We start from the raw sequence: 20,333 nt of genomic DNA on the forward strand, positions 1-20,333 counted from the left end.
AGACTTGAAGGGCTATAATAGCTTACCTAGGTACGGTCTTCTTGGGGCTACATGCTACCAAGAGGATGAAGGAGGAAGAATGATATGATATGAATCTATGGAAAGGAGGCTGTATAAATCTGGAGCCTCCGAGAATGACAAACACGACAAACCAGGCAAATTCTCAGTCTGCACAGAGACAAACGCATACCCTGCATGCATTGCATGTCAACAGGTCTGCCTTATAAAGATATGTTATCTTCTGTTACCAAGCACAATCAGAAATAATGAGGATGCTGTTGTGAATTTTATCACTGATACCCCTTATACCAAAAGCCCCCGGGGTCTGCCGATAATTTCCAGATGAGGCCTATCGGATCACTCCCGGGGAATGGCACGGAATACGAACACCTTTTATAGTACTAATATTATCACGAATTATGAATAGGCCTGGCATCATAGGTGAAGTACCCTTGCACATTAATCATACCAGAGGATTGATACAAGACACTGCATCATGAAGTCCGAGACCACCAGCCGTCACCACGCGGCGCCAGCAAAAATCCGTGATGCCTTCTCCAGGGCCATGTCCGCCATGTATGCGTCTGAGGTCCCTCTTTATGGAAGACTCTTGTCTCTTGTCTCTCGTGTCAACAAGACGACCCTTGAGCAGGACGGTTTACTACGCCAGCGCTTGGAAGCCACAGATGACCTAGACCGCATCGACATGGAACGACATGGCGCGATCCGAGTTGGTACACCGGCAGAACTACATTCAGTGCGCCGCGTGCTACACGTAATGAACATGCTCCCTACTGGGTTTTACGACCTCTCCGCAGCGGGCGTACCAGTGTATGCGACTTGCTTCCGCCCTCATAGCGCATCGGAGCTATCCAAGAATCCATTTCGGCTGTTTGTTTCGCTGTTGCAGTTACACCTAATCACAGATGAAAAGCTCCGAACTATTGCCACCGAGACTCTTGCCCGCCGTCAAATATTCTCAGACCGGATGTACGAGCTGCTAGACATCTGTGAGCGCTACGGTGGCCTTACAGATGCCGAGGCTGAGGAGTTCGTCCAGGAAGCGAGGGATAGCTTCCGATGGCATGCTAGTGCTGCTGTTCCTTACGACGACTACATGCGACTCTTGCGCGATAATTCTGTCCTAGCCGATATTGTTGCTTTTCGGTCACCACACATCAACCATCTCACGCCTCGTACCTTGGACATCGATGAGGTGCAGTCCGATATGCTCAACCAGGGTATTCCGCTGAAGGAATACGTCGAAGGTCCACCGAAAAGGAAATGTCCCATTCTCCTACGACAAACCAGCTTCAAAGCCATTGAGGAGGCGATTGAATTTCCAAACGGAAATAAGTGCGACCCGAGAGTATTGCCCAGTGCCGTGTCTGGGTATCACACAGCCAGATTTGGAGAGGTCGAGCAACGAGGTGTGGCTTTAACAATCAAGGGGCGCCAGATGTACGACTCAATGTTGCAATCAGCCTTGCAGGATGGCATTACAGCCGCACATGGAGACGCATATTCCCTTAAATTCGCCAGATTCCCCGACTCATGGGAGGAGCTACGTGCGGAGGGCCTAGCGTGGTTTCAATACCGTGTTGATTGGGACCAACTGCAATCGTCAGAGACTCCCAAGTCCGATGATCTCGAGTATCTGATTAGATCTGGTTACGTGGTGTACGAGCCCATCGTGTACGAGGATTTCCTCCCTATCAGCGCAGCGGGCATCTTCCAGAGCAATCTTGCAAAACCAGGGACGACCAACGGCGGGTCACCAAAAATGGTTCCTTGCAGTAACAGGCGAGAGTTTGAGCTCGCCCTGGGTGCGGCAACTATGGACGAGATGATACTATACAAGAACATCCAGGAAGAGAGTCTTCTGAAATGTCGACAATGTGTTCAAGACCTTAAACTGGGAGCGGCGACAAGACAGGAAAATTCGATGTAAGAGAATCGATGAATCCGAGTTGAAATATATTCTATTTGGATCATGTACATACCTTTCATCAATTTACACATGGGTATATACCCACGCTAGAATATAGCCGTCTTATTTGCACAATTGGGGCTTGCATTCCGAAGTCGTGAGAATTAACAGAATTGGTTGGCTTTTCCTTGGACACATTCTACATTTCTGTATATTGTATACCACTTTCCTTTTTCAGAACCATCTATGCTTAAGTTTGTATGTTGATCAACAGTTTTCCAGTGGTCTTCTGGGTCGTAAGGTCATCCTGGGCCTGCGCTACCTCCCCCAGGCGATATTCACCACCCAACTCTGGCCGCACGACTCCAGACCCAACTAAGTCTAACAACTGCTGCGATCGGAGGACAAACTCATCCCTCTCCATGATATAGTTTGCCAGTGTTGGTCGCACAAGTTTGACGTTTTTCTTGCTCAAGTCCAAGACTCGGAAACTCGACACGGCGCCACTGCTGTTGCCATACGAAACCAAAGTGCCCTTTCTCCTCGTGCAGGCTAGGTCTTCGGCAAAGGTAGCCTCTCCAACCCCACTGAGAACCGCATGGCAGCCCTTCGTGCTCGTGATTCGCATGACCTCCTCTTGCACATCATTGTCCTTGTAGAGAATAACGTGGTCACATCCGTGCTTCCTCGCAGTCTCGGCTTTTTTCGGTGTCGACACGGTGCCGATCACAGTCGCCCCGAGGTGCTTGCACATTTGCACGAGCATACCACCTGTACCTCCAGCCGCCGCTTGGATAAGAATTGTCTGCCCCTGCTCAACCTTATGGGCATCTTGAACGATCGTCCAAGCTGTCAAGCCCTGGAGCATGATCGCAGCGCCTTGTTCCGTCGATACCGATCGCGGTAAGACCATGACGCTCTCTGCCGGTGCAGAGACGTACTCTGCTGTGGTACCTTGGGTGAATACTGCCACCCGGTTCCCAACCTGAAGGCCATACGAGGGAGGGACATTGGAACCAATATCGACGATGGTACCGGCGCCTTCACGGCCGACCTGGAGGGGCAACTTCACTGGATATAGGCCGCTACGCTGGTATGTATCGACAAAGTTGATCCCGGCGTAATGTACTTTCACCAGGACGTCCGTCTCATTCATCACTGGGAGAGGATGTTGAGTCTCAAGGCGAAGGACAGAGGAGTCGCCGTGCTTGTCAATGACGACGGCTTTCATGGATTGTGGGAGTGTGTCCATGGTTCCGAGATGATAACCACTTAACAAGTGAGAAAAAGGTAGTGCGTCAATTGCTTGATGATTTCGTATAGTATGTGTGGTCGGTGCTTTGGTACTTTCGAAAGTCGCAAGACGCCGGATGAGCAAGGCTAACAATGGAAGTCAAGTCATGCAAGAGTAACTCCGCTAGACAGATCATGGTCTCCTTAGCAGATGTACAAAGTACTTCATCCCGGAAGCATTCAAAGGAGCCACATTAAGAGCATAGATTAAGAAACACATGGAAAGCCGGATAGACCCGTGAGTGGCTCATTTCATCAAGTAGACTAAAGGGCCATTGTCGGATTACTCCGTGATTGGCCCTACGGGCACACGAAAGGTATTTTTTACCCGGAACATACTATCATTACGCGCAAGTACAATTATGTGGCCTATACGGTGAGATACTCAGTGTGCTCAGTGAGCAGGCCAAGCGTCAGTCACCCCGATCGGGAAATGCGTATCGGCCTAGAATCCGGTAGTTACTGCTACATAAGGTACTACCTAGGTAGTATGGAGATCCCCCTCTTCCTATAAACACTGAATATACCTCACATATTCAAATTATCCTTGATTGGTATGGCGACCGAGTATCACCATTCACGGTATGCCTTCAGTGTTGTCACGTACTCTCAAATATATTCAAATTTGTCTCGCATGCCCAGCCATCAGTCTATTCCACTTGCTGTGCGAATTCCGAGGTGGATAGGCCGTTCGTTGATATTGTTGGTATTGTGGGCGATGATGGAATAAGGAGGGTTGACCTAGGTATGTAATCTTGGAAGCATTGGGATAAAAGGGGATCATAAAGACGACTAATATCTCGGTCGGGTATAGTGTAGCCTGGAGGGCAGACAGTATGGTTTAATGATATCATCTAGATACCATTTATGAAGATACCTGCATAATGTAGGCAGCTTATAGCCTACTTGAAGAAGAAGGATACCAAAACCGGCCGAGGATCTACCCCAATTGGGGATATGAGGGGTCATCTGCATACATAAAGGTATGAAACCTCCCCTCTTCTTATAAACTCTTACTCGGTGAATATACCTTGACCACATATTCAGATCATACCCGATTCACAGATATGGCGACTCAGTACCAGCTACCATTCAAGGTATTGCTACCATCCTTCTGTTCTTAGTCGGGGTATTCGGCGAGATGTCCGAAGTGTTGAGCCACGCTAACCGCATGTTCTCCAGCTATCGGACCCCAGTCTGCTGAAATTCGACTCCGTCATCGGCGATAAATGGGTCGGCGCAAAGAGCGGAAAGCGATTTGAAGTACTCGGTAATTGGAAATGCAATATCCTCCGCAGATTATCACAGCTAACATATCCACTTAGACCCCGGCACCGACAAACCCTGGGCCAGCTGCCCCGCCAACGCAGCAGAAGATGTATCTGCCGCCGTGGAGAACGCCCACACAGCCTTCGAGCAATTCCGCAAAGTCAACCCTCGCCAACGCGCCAAGTGGCTACTAGAATGGCACAACCTGACCGCCGCGGCCCGCGACGACCTCGCCCAGATCGTAACCCACGAAACCGGCAAGCCGCTGTCAGAAGCATATGGCGAGATCGACTATTCCCTCGGGTTCCTGTGGTGGTTCGCCGGAGAAGCAGAGCGCATCCAGGGCAGCGTGTCAACAGCTGCCGCACCCAACCGCCGCATATTCACCATCAAACAGCCGATCGGCGTCGCAGCCGCCCTCGTCCCATGGAACTTCCCCGTTGCCATGGTTCTTCGGAAAGTCGGCGCTGCGCTAGCGGCTGGCTGCACGATGGTCGTTAAACCTAGTCCCGAGACACCGATTTCGGCGCTCGTGCTGGCGGAACTTGCCCATCGCGCTGGTATCCCGGCTGGTGTGCTGAATGTGCTCACTACAGACTTGGAGAATACCCCGGCGCTGAGCGAGGCGTTGTGTAAGCACCCGCTCGTTAAGAAAGTGACGTTCACGGGCTCCACGCGGGTGGGTAAGTTGGTGGCCTCGCACTGTGCGCATGGTCTTAAGAAATTGACTCTTGAGCTCGGTGGGAACTGTCCTTTCCTTGTTTTCGACGATGCCAACCTCGACCAGGCGGTTGAGCAGCTGATGTCGCTGAAATGGCGCCATGCGGGCCAAGCTTGTATTACTGCCAATCGGATCTACGTCCAGGCTGGTATTTATGATCGCTTCGCTGCTCTTCTGAAAGAGCGCACTGCTGCGATAGTTGTTGGCCATGGCGCCGTGGCTGGTACCACAATGGGACCATTGACCACGCCTCGGAGTCTTGATAAGGCCTCTGCGCAGGTTGAGGATGCTCTTCGGCTCGGTGCTGATGTTATCTTGGGTGGTAAGGCTGTGACGTCGCAGCCGGGTTATTTCTTCGAGCCTACTATTCTGTCGGGAATGACGGAGGAGATGCTCATCTCACAGGAAGAATCGTTTGCGCCTATTGCTGCGCTGTACCGGTTCGAGACTGAGGAACAGGCTGTCAAGCTGGCTAATGATACGAGCATGGGTCTGGCTAGTTATGCTTTCACCAAGAATATTGATCGCATGTGGCGTCTGTTGGAGAACTTGGAGGCGGGAATGATTGGAATGAATACAGGTAAGTTTTCTGTTAATAACGAGTCTAATCAGTCTGACCAATTGGTACAGGCAACTCATCGGCCGCCGAGTCACCTTTCGGTGGTCTCAAGGAGTCTGGTTATGGCAAAGAGAGTGGGAAGGACGTGGCTGTCAATGAGTACTTGGTTACTAAAACGGGCACTTTGACCATTGAGGGACAATATTAAGTACACCGTACATATACACATGTGTATAGATCATCTCGGTTCTACCAAATTGAAATGAAATTCATGACTGTTGTATTTGCTTGATTGTGACTGGCCAACTGAGTCCACTTTACTCCGAACGATATCTTTTGATTGGCTGAATACAATCTGGGGAGATCTTTTCAATATCAGATTTTCTTCACTGCACACGTTTGGTTATTCTCACCATGGACGATCTTAGTCTGCTACGACACCTGATTCAGAATCACCCGCTAATCGACCACCATGCCCATAACCTATTGAACCCCGAGCCAGCCACCGACTACGACAATTACCCATTAGAGGCCATCGCCACCTCAGCAGGCGGTCGCGCCCTAGAAAATGCCCGCACAACCCTCCCCTCGCTGCGGGCCGCAAGCCAGCTCTCGGAGCTCTACGGCCGCCCATGTGCAGACTGGAACGACGTCCAATCCGCGCACGATGAAAGCGTGCGCGGAGACTACTCCAACTTGATCCAAAAGTCTCTGTCAGGCACGCACGCCCTGCTACTCGATGATTATCTCAGCGACGACGAAGATATCGAATCCTCGAGCTGGCACGATAGCTTTACGGCCTCACCGACAAAGCGGATCGTGCAGATCGAAGCCATGGCCGAGTCCACAATCTTGCAGGTATCGAACTCGCGCAAGAACGGCGAATCAGTCTGGAACAATTTCCGTCAGCGGTTCCAGGACGCTCTGGCCACAGCCATGGAAGACGCCAACATTGTTGGTTTTGTATCGGAAATTTGCTGTCGGACCGGATTGGACGTGGATGCGTATTCCTCTGATGATACCACCCTTGGCGGGTCATTGATTCGCATCCTCGATTCCGGCACAACCAAGTCTGGGTTCGCGGTCGATGATAAGGAGATCTGTGATTGGATAGTCCAGCAAACGCTGAAAGCGATCTCGTTTAAGAAAAGAGCTGGTATTGTGAAACCTTTGCTGTTTCACACCGGCTTGGGAGATAACCGGATTAATCTTTTGCGAGCTAACCCTGCATGTCTGCAGCCTTTAATCGCACAGTATCCTGTCGCGGACATTGTGTTGTTGAATGCCGGTTACCCTTACACCCGCGAGGCGGGTTATCTGGCTGCTACTTATCCAAATGTCTATCTTGATCTCGGGAAGGTCTTTCCCATGGTTAGCCGGGAGGCGCAGATGAAGGTCCTGAGAGAAAGTTTGGAGCTCGCGCCTACTGATCGTTTGCTCTGGAGTACCGGTGGCCGGTTTCACCCGGAGACGTTCTGGTTGGCTAATCGACAGTTCCGCCAGGCTCTGGAGACGGTCAGTTGCAAGCCTGCCTTTGATATTCGCTCTCTTTCCTGACGCTTATTTTCCTTGTGTTGCAGGTACTAGTGGATTACGTTCAAAACGGCGACTTCATGGCGTCCCAGGCCATGAAGATAGCAGCTGATGTTCTGTTCTATAACGCCAATCGTCTTTACAGCCTGAACTTGACTCCATCGTACACTGCTGCGGAGTAAACTGCTGAGTACAAGGACACAGGTATTTCCCTGCCATTAATTTGTATTCGCAACGGGTATACTGACAGTGGTCCCATCAGCCGATGCCTCTACTCACGCTCTCACAATGCATAACTCTTGGGTATTGACCCCGTTGCGAAGGCCAATCACCGATTACTGAGGTCTTGCAAAGGCAATACGGGCATGCAGGCACCACTGGTGGCCGTCCATGTGAAGAACTACGAAACAGTCAGGCAAGCCGAACCAGCGCACCCGCTGGGTATCCAATCCGGACGCCCGCCGATTGTGGCGTACGGCACCGACCACAAAATACGTAGACTTATGAGTATGTATATACCGAATTTTCATATTAGAACTGGATGTGGCCATGATCTTTCCATGCCGTCTCGCCTCACCCCAAGTCATAATACAACACTGACAGACACGCGTGTACCACCGGGTGGGTAGAACGTTGCACCCCGCGAAATAAGAGGAAAGCAAGGAAAGCAAGACAAAGCAAGACAAAGCAAGACAAAGCAAGATATAGAAACAGGTATACCACTCCAGCCGTCGCTCCCCGTCTATCAAGCGAAATAGTTCCAAAAATAGGAGTTGCTAGAATGTGGGTGTAAATCGAAATATGGTAGAGAGAGAAGAGAAGCCAAATGTCACACGTTCATTGGCTGATATGATAGGTTGAAAAAAAAAGAAATATAAGGAAAAAGTGGTACATGTCGTGTGCAATTGACCAAGATGTAGGGTTGAGAGGAAGAGAGGAGTAGGTAAATGTGCAAAAGAAGAGGTGCTAAGGGGCAAGGCGACGCATCGCAAGCTCCAACCAAATGAATGGAAATGAGGATTCCACAGACGACCTTGCACTGCAGATCAAAATGAACAAAAGTGGTGTTTCAACATGTCATCTTCCGTTCAGTCACCAACTCGCCCCTTTCCCACTCATTTAGTAGCCGTGCTACTTCTCTGAAAGAGACCGGTTTAGTAAGGAATAGATCCACACCAGAAGCTATAGCATCCGACTCATCACGAGAGCTACTGAGACCGGTTAAGGCAATGATGATAGCCGGTTTGCGGCCATCTGTATCCCTCTCCAGCGAGCGAATAGCACGAGTAGCCTCGAAACCATTCATGACGGGCATTGACATATCCATGAAGATAATGTCGTAACCACTCTGCATGCGCTCGACCGCCTCAACGGCCAATTTGCCATTCTCAGCTGGGTCCAGGTCAGTCAGCTGGCGCTTTTTGAGGAACGTCATCATCAAATTGAGGTTGATGCGATTGTCATCGACCACGAGCACTCGTGCCAGTCGCCGCGAGGGCTTTGCGCCCTCTACCAGTGGATCTGGTAACGGGGCTTCTGAAATCTCCTCCTTTAACGCCGTCATCGGCGACGGTTGTCGCAGCGGTGATACCGTCATAGGGCGCCCTCCGGGGCAGTCCTGCTCAGGTGCGCCAATATCATCACCAGTGGACATGTGGGGTGAGGCGAGTTCGGATGGCAATGAGGACGTCCTGATCGGCAGATTCAGTGGTTGCAGAGCGGAAGCCGGTGTCGTGGATCTCGGTTGGCCGTGGGTCAGGCACCTCATTACGCTTCGAGCTAATTTATGTGGCCCACAGGGGCGACGGATGATGTTCACGGAGTTAGCAAGAGACAACCACTCGGATTTTGATCCGGTGTAATCCACAGACTTGTGGCATAGGACGAGAAGAGCAGGCAAAGTGGCCGAAGGTGCAATGGTGCGAAAGTTTGGTAAATCGTTTTCATCCATAAGCACAAGATCAATATGGGCGTCCGGTGTCCATGCGACGATCTCGATATCGTACCACTCTGAAAGGTATCGAGCAATCTCAGACCAGTTAGAGTTGGCAGTCACCTCGGACGGATCGATACCCCAGATAGAGGCTCGTCTACCAGGGTACCCCTCGCGTAGCAGAAGAGTTTGTGTTAAGGTCTCTCTCTGTTGCATGAGCTGTCCGGATGGTTCGATCTCTGGGCTTTCCTTGCCAACAGGCCGCTCTAGCGGGAGCGATACACGTACGACAGTGCCTTCCCCCGGCCGACTGCGAATTCGAATGCTTCCATTCAAAGCCTTTACCAAACTGCGAACAATTGATAATCCAAGTCCGGTACCAACGGCTAGGGCGTCTTCCTGAGCAAAGGGCGTGTAAAGCTTGCCGCGCAAAAACTCCTCCGATATACCTTTCCCTGTGTCGGTTACTGTCAATGTGACCAAGTCTTCGAGGCCTTGCCGTCGAGATCGTCCTTCAGACTGGCTCGATGCTGCCAAGGATAATGTGACACGTCCAAATTCTGTATATTTCATGGCGTTTCCAAAAATATTCATAATGATCCGCCGCAAAGCGCCTGGCTGAGTTCGGTAGACCCAATCCCGGAATGGAACGTCAATAACGACTTCGACATTGGACCGCTGATGCTGTGACTTTGTCTGATGTGGCATCAACACGGGCAGGTCAGCTGAAGCAGTCGAGCTCTGGCCATACACATTGCCAAGGCAGATGCCTTCAACGACTTCCTCGGCAAGAATCGCCACATCGGTAGCCACGAGCGTATCCAGATGATGCGGCAGCTTGTCCGATCCTTTGTAATCGAGCTGTGACTCTTTCTTGCGTTTCATTGACCGCCATGTCCGTTCCAAAGATACCACTTTGCTGAAGTCAAGTACCTGGTTCATTGTATCCAGCAACGTCCGGCCACAGGAATTGATGGTTTCAAGCAATGAGTCCTGGAATTCGTTTAGATGAGTGCTGTTCAAAAACTCAGCAGCGGCCAAGATGCCATGGAGAGGGCTACGGAGTTCATGTCTAGGACAACATTTTAGTCAGTAACTGTGGTCCGCACATGGAATATCCGCTAGAGACAATGAGAAACTCACGAGATACTCCCGATGAAATCACCCTTCTGGCGATCCGCGATGAGGGATTCAACACGGCTGTATTCGGCCATGATGGACGATGAAAAGCCAAGCACTGAGCTGAGCTCGACCGAGGTGGTGAACACCTGGGTCTCAATTGTGCTCCAGCAGAAACACCCTCCAAACCATTGCGAAGAAACAGCATCCCACAGGGGCACAAACATTATTTGTGCGGCATGTGGAAAATACTGGTTGAGTACTGAATTCTCCGCGGCTTTCCGCCGTTTTCGCGTTGGCTTTGAAGGTTGTGCATTGGGTGGGGACCGACTGGTGGCACTGGTGCCAAGAGGACCCTTGTCTTGGGCTTCTTGGTCGTCATCATCGGATGTCGAGATGAGCCCATCGCGATGGAAAGACCATAGCTTTCCTTTGGGGTAACGTCGAAGCAGCAATTGCAGGAAGGATCGATCCAAGTTGGCAGCAGGGCATGTGGTCATCGAACCTGCCTGGGGAGCAAACGGCTCTTCATTTGTTGATGCCGACAGGACAGAGGCAGGTCCGCCTGTGTCGGAGCAATCACCTCCCATATCGGCATCCATCAAAGGGCTATTGTTGGCCTCCAGGAAAATCACCCCACCGTCGCCACTCAAGTCAAGGCTCTCGCGAAGTAAGTTGGCAGCCCTGCGGAAGGACCAAGAGGTGCCTTGAGAATCATCCGGCGGTAGTCGATTTCGGCTGCTGCTTGTCAGCCATTCTGGCAGAGAGCTCTCCACCGTGCCCGATTCAACATTTGAGCCGTTGTCCAATTTTGAACCACTGCCCAACTTCCAATCGTAGTCCAGTTTCAAATCCGAAGGAACAGAGCTGAAGGAACGTGCGTCGTTACTGAGTGACCGGTCGTTTGGTGGACTATTGGACGGTGCTTGCGATGCGTTTTCTGAGCCGTCTCCATGGGATCGACTAGAGGCACTGATTCGATTGTAGGAAGATGCCGGAGTTGCTGATAAATGGCCGACACTGTCGGTGCGCGACGGGTCGACATTATCCACAAAACTGGAGCTTCCCTCAACGAAATAGCTGAGCCCGCGGGAAAGGCGTGCAGCCCGGCGTCCTTCGGAAGCCTGCCTGCACACCCTCAAGTAGTCCATCACAAGCATCGATATAGATCCCAGCGTATCCTTCTCCAGTGGCGTCAATCCATCCCGGGGCTTTTTATCCAACACGAAAAAACAGCCCAAATTGATATTCCTCTCGGTTGTCAAGGGAGTTCCAGCGAAAAAGCGGAAGTTGGGATCTTTTTCAACGAAGGAAAGGTGTTTGTAGCGCTCATTTTCGGTCATGTCGTTCACAATTAGAAATTGATAATCTGCATTTTTGCGGTCGTTGGGGGGTAGGGAAACGATGTCCTGTCAAATGGCGTCAAAAGCGAGGAATCATAGAGATAAATAATGATGCGATCGAGTTCGACAATGGCTCCGGGTCGGCCAGCTCGTCGAATGAGCAAAGCTTACCTTGCATACACTCCATGCCTTGCGGGTGTCGGATGTCCCCAACCAGATATTGTCATTGTCGTCGTGGATTGACGGATCGTTCAAATTGACGGACTTCGTAGCTTCGGCAATGATGTGCTGTTGATCACGATCCAATACAGAGACAAACACCCTCTCCGCATTCAGCCGCAAGGCCGCTAGCTGGGCAAATGACGTCATTGTACTGTTTGAGGTACCTAAAACGAGGGCTTCGGAGCCTGCGCTCGCTGGTCGTGAAGGTGGACTATGCGAAGGCACTGAGCCTTCTGATATCGGTGGGGTGATTATATTTCCTGAATTTGCAGTAAAGGGGAATCCATCGTTCGCAGGAAGCCAAGTAGGCACCACTTCGGCTTGGGAAGCAGGCTTGTAGTAGCGGTACAGCTCTCTCGCCCTGCGATCCGCATTGTGTAGGCCATCCTGGCGCGCCCTAGGAAGATCCATCGTTTGCCGGTAGTGTTAAAACAGCCAGGATACAGTGGTGCATCCTCGGACCCCCAATTTCGGTATACGGGTGAAGTTATCACGCCGAGGACGATCGAGGCAGGGTGAGGGCCGAGAGAGGTCGAAATGCAGAGAACAAGTGATCAAGAAGCTAGGAAATTGGTGGAGGGGATCAATATAACTGGGTTAGTCGCAGACTATTGGAGAATTGGAAAGAAAGTGTGATTTCTCAATTTAGGTACGACTCTCCACAATCGAACAGCAAGTCAGGTGAGCGCAGGATTCCAGGGAAGACTGGGTATCGCCAGGGACCTGTCTGTCAAGGTACAATAGGGACGGGTATTGGCGAGGTGGAGAACTGAGGGGAGCAATGCATAGAACATGATTAGAGGGAATCCGCGCTCAATGCACATCGAGAGTTGCGTATGGAGTACATCTACTCCACCACCTCATCGCTTCTGTCGTGGGATAGTGCAGCATCTTGGGATCGGTACACCAAGGTGGCGTAACTGTCACTGGATCGACATATGCCTGGAGCATGATGGAGTGGAATGTACCAGTGTGGACAAGATGGAGACAAGATGTGGAGCAGGAGGTTTCAGTGAGGTGGTGCTGTGGCGTCCTGGGCTGGCGATCATTGGCTGATAGCCTCAGGCCATAATATTTGCCGTGAATATCAGGCATCCAGAACAAAGTCGAGTGGGCCAATGAACCTTCGCGATCGTTCTACCAGTAGAAGTTGCTAATTGCAGATGGGTGCTTCCTTGCTTCATTCGTAATGTGAACCATGCTGTCTCAGCGCCTCGCTACTGGCGACCGGGACTTCACACCCACCCACACCCATGCGTCACTTGAAAACTGTACGTCATTTTTCAGGGGCTGGATCAGCGCTGCAAGCCCCATGACGACGGTGGCGAATTCATGAAGCAGCTATACAACATAGGCAATCTCTAATTGACTATGCTGACTATGACAGCTATGGAAAACGATCTTCTCCGTTACGGACCTGACCGCACAAGATGATCAAAGTCTCAAAATATATGTTGTATTCAAACAACTCTTCTAAACTTTATACCGAACTAGGAATTATGACCGGTCACCGCACCCCAGATATACGCCACCCACGACCCAACTGTCAGCAAAAGTAGAGCTGCAAAGCAAAGTATGGATATCTTCCGAGTGCGCTCGCGCTGGGTTACCAAGCTGCGCTCCCGGATACGCTCGATGACCGCCGCACCCGATGTCAACCGCTTATGCCGAGTCCACTGCAGCGGCGCCAGGTTATCAGTCACAAACGAGCCGATCAGAATAGCTGCGCCGACAACCGTAGCACCGGCACCAAGAACTAGGTAGACCTGCACCACCCGGCGGTATGAGTTGTCGTCTGCATCCTGCAAAGCTCCTGTGATGATCCGAATTATAATGCTCATACTACAGTTTCCAATGTTAAACTCTCGGTCCCTGAACACAGCCCGATGCTGGGGTTTGGGGTCAAACTTACGCATTATTCATGGTGACCTTCAGGGCATAGGCGGATCCAAAGACCGATTGGTGCCAGAGAGTGGTGCGAATGCTGTCGATGACAGAGGTTGGTCCGAAGGACACGGCAATGCCGTAGATGCCGAACGCAGCCCCTGTTCCCGCATGTGACGTTGCAAAATTAATGAGAACCATACTCAACAACATGCCAAGACCGCAAATAAACACTTTGGAGGTCAGTATGAGGGTTATTTTAGGTCTTTATGACAAAACTCACAGACAGATGCTCGGTTGCCGAGGACATCAATGAACACGCCCAAGCAGGGAACGAGGAAGAAACCTGGCCAATGTCAGCTTGTGTCCAACAACAATGACCACACCTTCCAGGAATATCGTACCTGCATACTGCGAAAGAGAACTATACCACCCGGCCTTGATGGAATCGACATTGAATCTCTTCTCGGCCAGTTCGGTGGCATTCTGGCTGAAGACTGACGCAGCACTCGTTTGGAATATAGAGAAGCCCATGACAGCCCAGAACATCCAAGGTAGCTCGAACATCTTCTTGAATTCGAACTTTTTGTTTTTCTCTGTCAGTTGTTCTTTTGTGGCTTCATCGCGTCGTCCCTTGTAGTGGCGATTACAATATATGTTGAAGAACCAGAATGCAGCGCTGGCGGCATTCGTGAACAGGTTCATGAACACTGCAGTCCAAAACACCCACGCAAAGTTCCCAGTTTTCTATCAAGTCAGCATTGGTTTAACCAAGTCGAAGCGCGAAAAGCGATTACCGATGCTATAATATTAGAGGTTGACTTGCCAATAAACCCTCCAATCTTGCCGATCGCGAGCTCAAAGCCTAGAGTGGATGCAAATCCATTGCTAGGAGGAAACCAAGAGGAAAACATTTTATACTGGGCGATTTGTGTGGCGATATCGCCCAATGCGAGGATGATTCGACCTCCGATCATGAAGTCGAAAGAGCGCACCGTCGCCGCTGCCGCGACGAGGATGGAACCGATGGTATAGACGATATTTCCATAAACGATCATCTCTATCAGAAAGAACTGGTCAGGATATCTCTCGCTGATTTGATAGACTCGGCAACATACGAGCTCCACCGACACGGTCGGTGATCACACCACTTATCAAAAGCAGAACCGTTGCCATAAAATCCTCGCTAGCTTCCAAGAGCGAAAATTGAACATTGTCTATATGCATTTCCTACCAAAAGATCGTTAGTGAATTCTGCGGATCGGCATTTCCGTGGCATGAAGTACCTTTTTCATTGTGCTCTTCATAGCACCCGTCACGCCAGAACTCCAGTGCGAGCCAAAGCTAATACACGATATCAGCGCGACAGCGCATAACTTTGCTGCAAGCGGCGGTGGCTTCCTTCCATCAGAGTCATCGCTGTTGTCGCTAGGTTCTTCCGACGGAGTCTTGATGTCTTCACGGACAGGCGCCGACACCACGTCCACAGACTTCGAGTCTGAGGTATCATCTGCCATAATCACGATCCGATACTGGAATTATATAGCAAGCTCCTAGCTCGGGCTGTCAAAGGAAATAAAAGACTTTCAGGGCGAACTTAAAAAATAGTTCCATGTCTTCCTATTTATGGACCTCGGAGATTGATAAAAGTTTAACGACAGAGCGGAGCCCTGCTAGTCGGGACTACGGTGAGCTGATCCTGGTGGAAAGGGCCGAAGCTCCTGATTAGCTCCTAATTGGCTCCACTACGTACAAGAAAAAAAGAAAAAGAAGAGCTTGCAAGGTTTACCTTGTCGCTTGGCGCGGAGTTCCATCAGATAAGATGGTCCAGATCGGGGGGTTATACCCAAAAGGGGTCTAGCGCTGCCTATCTAGTCTAATTCGGGGTAACATCGGTGAATTTGACTCGCTTTAGTTTAGTCCCTTCAACGTTTTTAAGTGGTGGAGCAGGGTTGGAAGAGTCTCTCGGCTTTTGTCCGAGCTATACGTAGTCAGCTTGCGCTATTCTTCCAAGGTTTCTTCTAGACCCGCTCGGATTCTTTAACCCGGTTATATCTCGGGTTCAGATTATTAGCTAGGGCCATTTTGTCTTGGTCCAAGTCCGTCTCACCAGCACGACGTTTTTCGACTTCTACAATTTGTACAAGGACTAGGCTGTTATTAAAATTTCAAATATTGATATAGTTATTTCTCGTTAATATACTCCCGAGGTCGATTCAAGCTACTTAATCCTGATAGATGTCTTTCAGCCCGTTTGAACGCTCGGACTATAAACTACCTCCGAATGAGACATCGAAAAAGGATGTTGAAAACAATCCCACAATGGGGCCCTCCCAAGATATACTATGCAATCAACAAGAAAAAGAAGACACAACTACACTTTTTCCGTCTGCTGGTCGCTGCCATCCCCATGCTGAATTAGTGCTGCTACGTACTCCCCATTGCTTTCATCGACACCACCGATCAAAAAGCACAGAATCAGCGCCACACCGCCGAATCCCAACGTAGAGAGAAAGACGGTACTATACGCCTGGGAGTTTCCCAGTTGGAAGGCAGATTGGATCAGCGGGACGTCCCCAGCAGTCAGACCCGGAATGCCCCCGCCTACCCGGTTGGTTCTTGTGAGGTTGGCGATGAGCTGGGGGATGAAGGATTCGGGCACACCTGCCGACAGCGCGACTGGAGTGACGGCGGCGGGAATCGTCTGTAACAGACGATTGTTCAGGATAGTGTTATACATTGCCACTGCGACCGAGGTGCCCGCTAGGCGAATGCATCCACTCAGACCACCCGCGGTGCCCAATGCTTCCTGGTGTTTGATTGGGAAGGTCGTCATGGGCAGACCAATTCCATCCGCCATGCCGATCACGAGGTTACCCGTAACGAGTACGCCCACCGTCAGGTCTAGGTTGAGTGGGTTGGCTGCGCAGGCCGCGAGCAGCCCCGTGCCGATGAATGTACCCACGATGACTAGTGGTTTGGCCGGCAGCCAGTTTGCGAAAAAGGGGCCCGCCATCTGGCCTAGCGCGAATGACATGGTTACCAGTCCCGACATGGTCGCGCTGCTGGCTGGACTTAGACTGGGGTAGAGGATGGCAACTGCTCTGGGCCAGATAATTCTGGTATATATTAGGACGAGTCTCCATCAGGGTCAACGGGTTGGCACGTACCCAAAGGCATAAAAGTTCATGGCTTCAATTGCACACCAGACCACGCAAGAAGTGTACTTGACATTTTTGAACAATTGGAGGGGAAGGTAGGGTTCTTTCGGCGATGATTTCAGCTCATAAGCTATACAGACGGCGAGAATGGCGACACCGGAGAGCAGGGTTCCCAATACCTGTCCGCTCTTCCAGGGGTAGATCGACTTTTATGCTCGTTAGCGATCACGTCAAGCTTGATAGCGGGGCTGTGCACTTACGCCACCCCAGTTTAACCCAATTAGGAAGAGGATCATGCCGGCCGAAAATAATACAAGACCAATGAAGTCAAACTCGAGAACCATTTGTTTGACAGTTTTATCGCGGTGTAACATGTGGAAGGATGGCGGGTGGTAGAAGAAGAACCACAGCGCTACTGACAGAGCATTCAACCCAGTCAGGTAGTAGAAGCATCCGCGCCATTGCACTGCAGTGTTATTCTGGATAGTGATAGCAATCTTCGGTCCGAGAATGTTCTAGTCGCAGACGTCAGCAACTCCAGTTTCATTGCACAAAGATCCCGATTGGTACATACTGTTGGCAAAGTCCACAGAAACAGTCCAGAGTTGGCGATGAAGCGCCTCTTCATGGGCACAATCTCGGACACGATCCAGAAGAAAGAGCACTGAAAGCCCGCGGCAATCCCGATCAGAGTTTCCCCTGCGATGAGCTGCCCGATAGTGCCGGCTCTCGCACCGACGATACTGCCAACCAGGCCGATGACTGACCCGATCACGAAAAACCAGCGGCGGCCAAACAGGTCACTCAGACGGCCGGCCAGCATGAGCACGATAGCCTGGGTCAAGGAATACACAATGCCGACCCAGTTAATGTCACTCGAACCGGATCCTACAACCGTTCTTGTCAGTAGCGCTCCGAAGATATTGAATACTCGCGTCCAGAATACATACCTCCGAGGTCGTTATTGATATCGGTCAGAATCGGCGCTACCAAGGCATACCCTCCAGTTCCACACGCAAAAGCGACTCCAATGGCCTATTAAATAGCTGTCAGTGACTAGAAAGGAGAGAGCGTGTTGAAAAGGGGTAAAATTCCATACACAGTAACTTCCGATGAAGTATGGGCTGTAAAAGTACCCTTTAGGCAACTCGGCCTGCTCCCTTCCCATGGCTTCGGGGGCGCGGTCAGTCTCGACATGTTGCTCTTGGTGAGCCATGTTCGCTGTTTCGAGGTGGTCAACCTGTAGCCCCTTGCCATCTTCATTCCCAGTGGTAGACAGAGAACCCATGTTCTTGTGCCTCGTGCTTTCGAGTAAGTCCAAAACCGATTGATAGGCAAGATATGTAGGAATTGCAGGGATTGAGGCGTCCAATGCAGCTATGCATTATGTGCAGCTTTATAGAAGGGAACGGGTTGTACCTTGGTACGCACCCCAGACGCCACTGTCGCGACCCCATGGGGTTCAGTGAGTCTAGAATGGGGTTAAGGTTTGCTATGCGGTAATTCTCGTGTTCTGAGAGGTCAGGGGTTGAGCCGGACTGAGCCGCGGATTCAGCCGCCTCTCTATTCGGGACGGATCTCCACGGGTTGTTCCATTTACACTGGATACGAGTCAGTCTCGCTAGTACTCTTGGCGGGGGGACACTTTTTGGGCAAAAAGTATCGATCAAAGCCCGAGATTGGGGAGTCGACGGGTCACAAAAAGGGCGTTTCGTGGGCGAGAAATTCGGACGGACCAGATATGCGAACAAAGAACAAAGAAAGGCTATCTACTCTGTGAGGCAATCTCAGCCACGAATCACACCCCGATGTGCTGATAGAAGGTCTTATGTTGGCTATCAAACCGCGGTAATTAACTAAGTACTCCTTAATTCGCGGATTTATCTCATTTCGTCTGCACTATTTGGTAGCTCTGCTATACACAAGATCACCTCACAATCTTCCAGCGTGGAGCCCACCGCTGATGACTAGATTACTTCCAGTAGTATACAACGATGCATCCGACAGGAAATAAACGGCAGCACCCTTGAGATCCCTGCGATCGCCCATCCGTCCCATAGGAACAGCATTCCGCATGATCATAGCCAACTCCGGACGATTCGTGAATTGACTGATAGACATGTCGGTGACAGTGTGCCCGGGGGAGATCATGTTCACACGAATTCCCATCGGTGCAAGTTCAACGGCCAAACCACGAAGCAACCCATTAGCCGCTCCCTTGGATGCCGAATAAGCTGTCAATCCCTGGCTCTCAACGCCACTTTCCGTCGCGATACTCCCGATGAGAATAACGCTACCCTTCGGGGTGAAATCACCAGAGGTGGGCTGATTCTTAAGCATCGCCTTCACCGCTAACTGCACGGCGAAGAAGAGTCCAACGCTCTATATCGGTGTTATTGGCCAGCCCATGGAGAAGGATGATAGCGTCTTCTTTTTATCACGTACATTGACCATTTGGAGCCGAACCACCTCTTCCCATGTATGATCGACAAAAGGCTTTTCGACGCAAACACCTGCACACGCTATCCTGTTGAATTTTAGCACTTTGAATGTAATTGGTGATCTTCTGGCAAAGGGCGTGACTTAAAAAGATAAATGAACTGGACGGCAATGGACAGAAGGAACTTACACACCATCAATCCTCCCAAACTCTGCTAAGATTCCATCGAATGCTTTGGTTACCAGCATCTCGTTGGTGATATCGACACTGTATAAATAATTCCCATGTTAGAAACAGTCAACCAGATCAAACGGCAATCACATATGAATAGCACACCTGAAATACTTCACCCGACTCTCCTTGTGCAAGTCTTGAATCTCGCACAGATCAAGGTGAGGCACCTCACGATAGTCAATCACTGCAACATGGCCACCAAACTCCACAACGGCCTTGACTAGAGCGAGCCCGATGCCATCCCCACCACCTGTAGTTGTATCAGCTATATCCTGTTGCTCTGCACCGAGTTGTACTTAACTGTGATTACCACCACCTTGTTCCGCAAACTATGGAAATCGTCCACGGTACTGGTGGTCTTGTACGACTGCAGCGATTCTTGGATAGCCGATTGCGAAGCCATTGTTATCAATCTCACAGGTCAATCTTGAGGTAATTTTATCTCAGAAATTATGGCCGCTGATCGGCTCGCTGGTGCTACTGGGATCTGATCTTATTTCACAACAGAAATGGATTAATAATGCGGCGCGAGACGGAGTATGGATAGCATCATTGTTTGATGCCGGAACTCAGCCGAAGATCCCGAGGAAGGGATATTTAAGTCATGTCCCAACGCCTCTAGTATTGGTAACCACGCATTCAATTCTCTCGTGATCGTGCACCCTCGACGAAGTTTCATCTGACCATTGCAC

The 20,333-nt window shown here is 50.6% G+C and overlaps 8 protein-coding genes across 8 annotated transcripts; 3 read left to right on the forward strand and 5 right to left on the reverse strand.

Annotated features, from left to right (window-relative positions):
- Positions 1–496: 496 nt before the first annotated feature.
- Positions 497–1,951, forward strand: N7525_008685 (uncharacterized protein; the record flags this gene model as incomplete). The annotated part of the gene is made up of 1 exon (XM_002562747.1): positions 497–1,951. The coding sequence occupies one exon, from the start codon at positions 497–499 to the stop codon at positions 1,949–1,951; it is 1,455 nt and encodes a 484-aa protein (XP_002562793.1).
- A 229-nt stretch (positions 1,952–2,180) lies between these two features.
- On the reverse strand, positions 2,181–3,182 carry N7525_008686 (quinone oxidoreductase family protein; the record flags this gene model as incomplete). The annotated part of the gene is made up of 1 exon (XM_002562748.1): positions 2,181–3,182. The coding sequence occupies one exon, from the start codon at positions 3,180–3,182 to the stop codon at positions 2,181–2,183; it is 1,002 nt and encodes a 333-aa protein (XP_002562794.1).
- Positions 3,183–4,290: 1,108 nt separating this feature from the next.
- N7525_008687 (NAD-dependent succinate-semialdehyde dehydrogenase) lies at positions 4,291–5,980 on the forward strand (the record flags this gene model as incomplete). The annotated part of the gene is made up of 4 exons (XM_002562749.2): positions 4,291–4,320; positions 4,406–4,493; positions 4,549–5,793; positions 5,844–5,980. The coding sequence occupies 4 exons, from the start codon at positions 4,291–4,293 to the stop codon at positions 5,978–5,980; spliced, it is 1,500 nt and encodes a 499-aa protein (XP_002562795.2).
- Positions 5,981–6,186: 206 nt separating this feature from the next.
- On the forward strand, positions 6,187–7,487 carry fluG (uncharacterized protein; the record flags this gene model as incomplete). The annotated part of the gene is made up of 2 exons (XM_002562750.2): positions 6,187–7,287; positions 7,353–7,487. 2 exons carry the CDS (start codon positions 6,187–6,189, stop codon positions 7,485–7,487), a joined length of 1,236 nt encoding a protein of 411 aa, XP_002562796.2.
- An 887-nt stretch (positions 7,488–8,374) lies between these two features.
- Positions 8,375–12,333, reverse strand: N7525_008689 (uncharacterized protein; the record flags this gene model as incomplete). The annotated part of the gene is made up of 3 exons (XM_002562751.2): positions 8,375–10,310; positions 10,382–11,766; positions 11,872–12,333. 3 exons carry the CDS (start codon positions 12,331–12,333, stop codon positions 8,375–8,377), a joined length of 3,783 nt encoding a protein of 1,260 aa, XP_002562797.2.
- Positions 12,334–13,412: 1,079 nt separating this feature from the next.
- N7525_008690 (putative MFS transporter) lies at positions 13,413–15,323 on the reverse strand (the record flags this gene model as incomplete). The annotated part of the gene is made up of 7 exons (XM_002562752.1): positions 13,413–13,764; positions 13,835–14,039; positions 14,090–14,152; positions 14,211–14,553; positions 14,604–14,866; positions 14,925–15,036; positions 15,093–15,323. 7 exons carry the CDS (start codon positions 15,321–15,323, stop codon positions 13,413–13,415), a joined length of 1,569 nt encoding a protein of 522 aa, XP_002562798.1.
- An 857-nt stretch (positions 15,324–16,180) lies between these two features.
- Positions 16,181–18,255, reverse strand: N7525_008691 (uncharacterized protein; the record flags this gene model as incomplete). Its single annotated transcript, XM_061214460.1, has 6 exons — positions 16,181–16,925; positions 16,977–17,173; positions 17,228–17,482; positions 17,542–17,855; positions 17,918–18,002; positions 18,067–18,255. 6 exons carry the CDS (start codon positions 18,253–18,255, stop codon positions 16,181–16,183), a joined length of 1,785 nt encoding a protein of 594 aa, XP_061068891.1.
- A 644-nt stretch (positions 18,256–18,899) lies between these two features.
- On the reverse strand, positions 18,900–20,044 carry N7525_008692 (uncharacterized protein; the record flags this gene model as incomplete). Its single annotated transcript, XM_002562754.1, has 5 exons — positions 18,900–19,349; positions 19,413–19,494; positions 19,597–19,674; positions 19,744–19,891; positions 19,972–20,044. The coding sequence occupies 5 exons, from the start codon at positions 20,042–20,044 to the stop codon at positions 18,900–18,902; spliced, it is 831 nt and encodes a 276-aa protein (XP_002562800.1).
- Between the last annotated feature and the right edge of the window lie 289 nt (positions 20,045–20,333).

This window comes from Penicillium rubens (assembly GCF_028828025.1).
Source record: "Penicillium rubens strain IBT 27055 chromosome Unknown utg000003l_segment0_segment0, whole genome shotgun sequence".
Taxonomy (NCBI): Eukaryota; Fungi; Ascomycota; class Eurotiomycetes; order Eurotiales; family Aspergillaceae; genus Penicillium; species Penicillium rubens.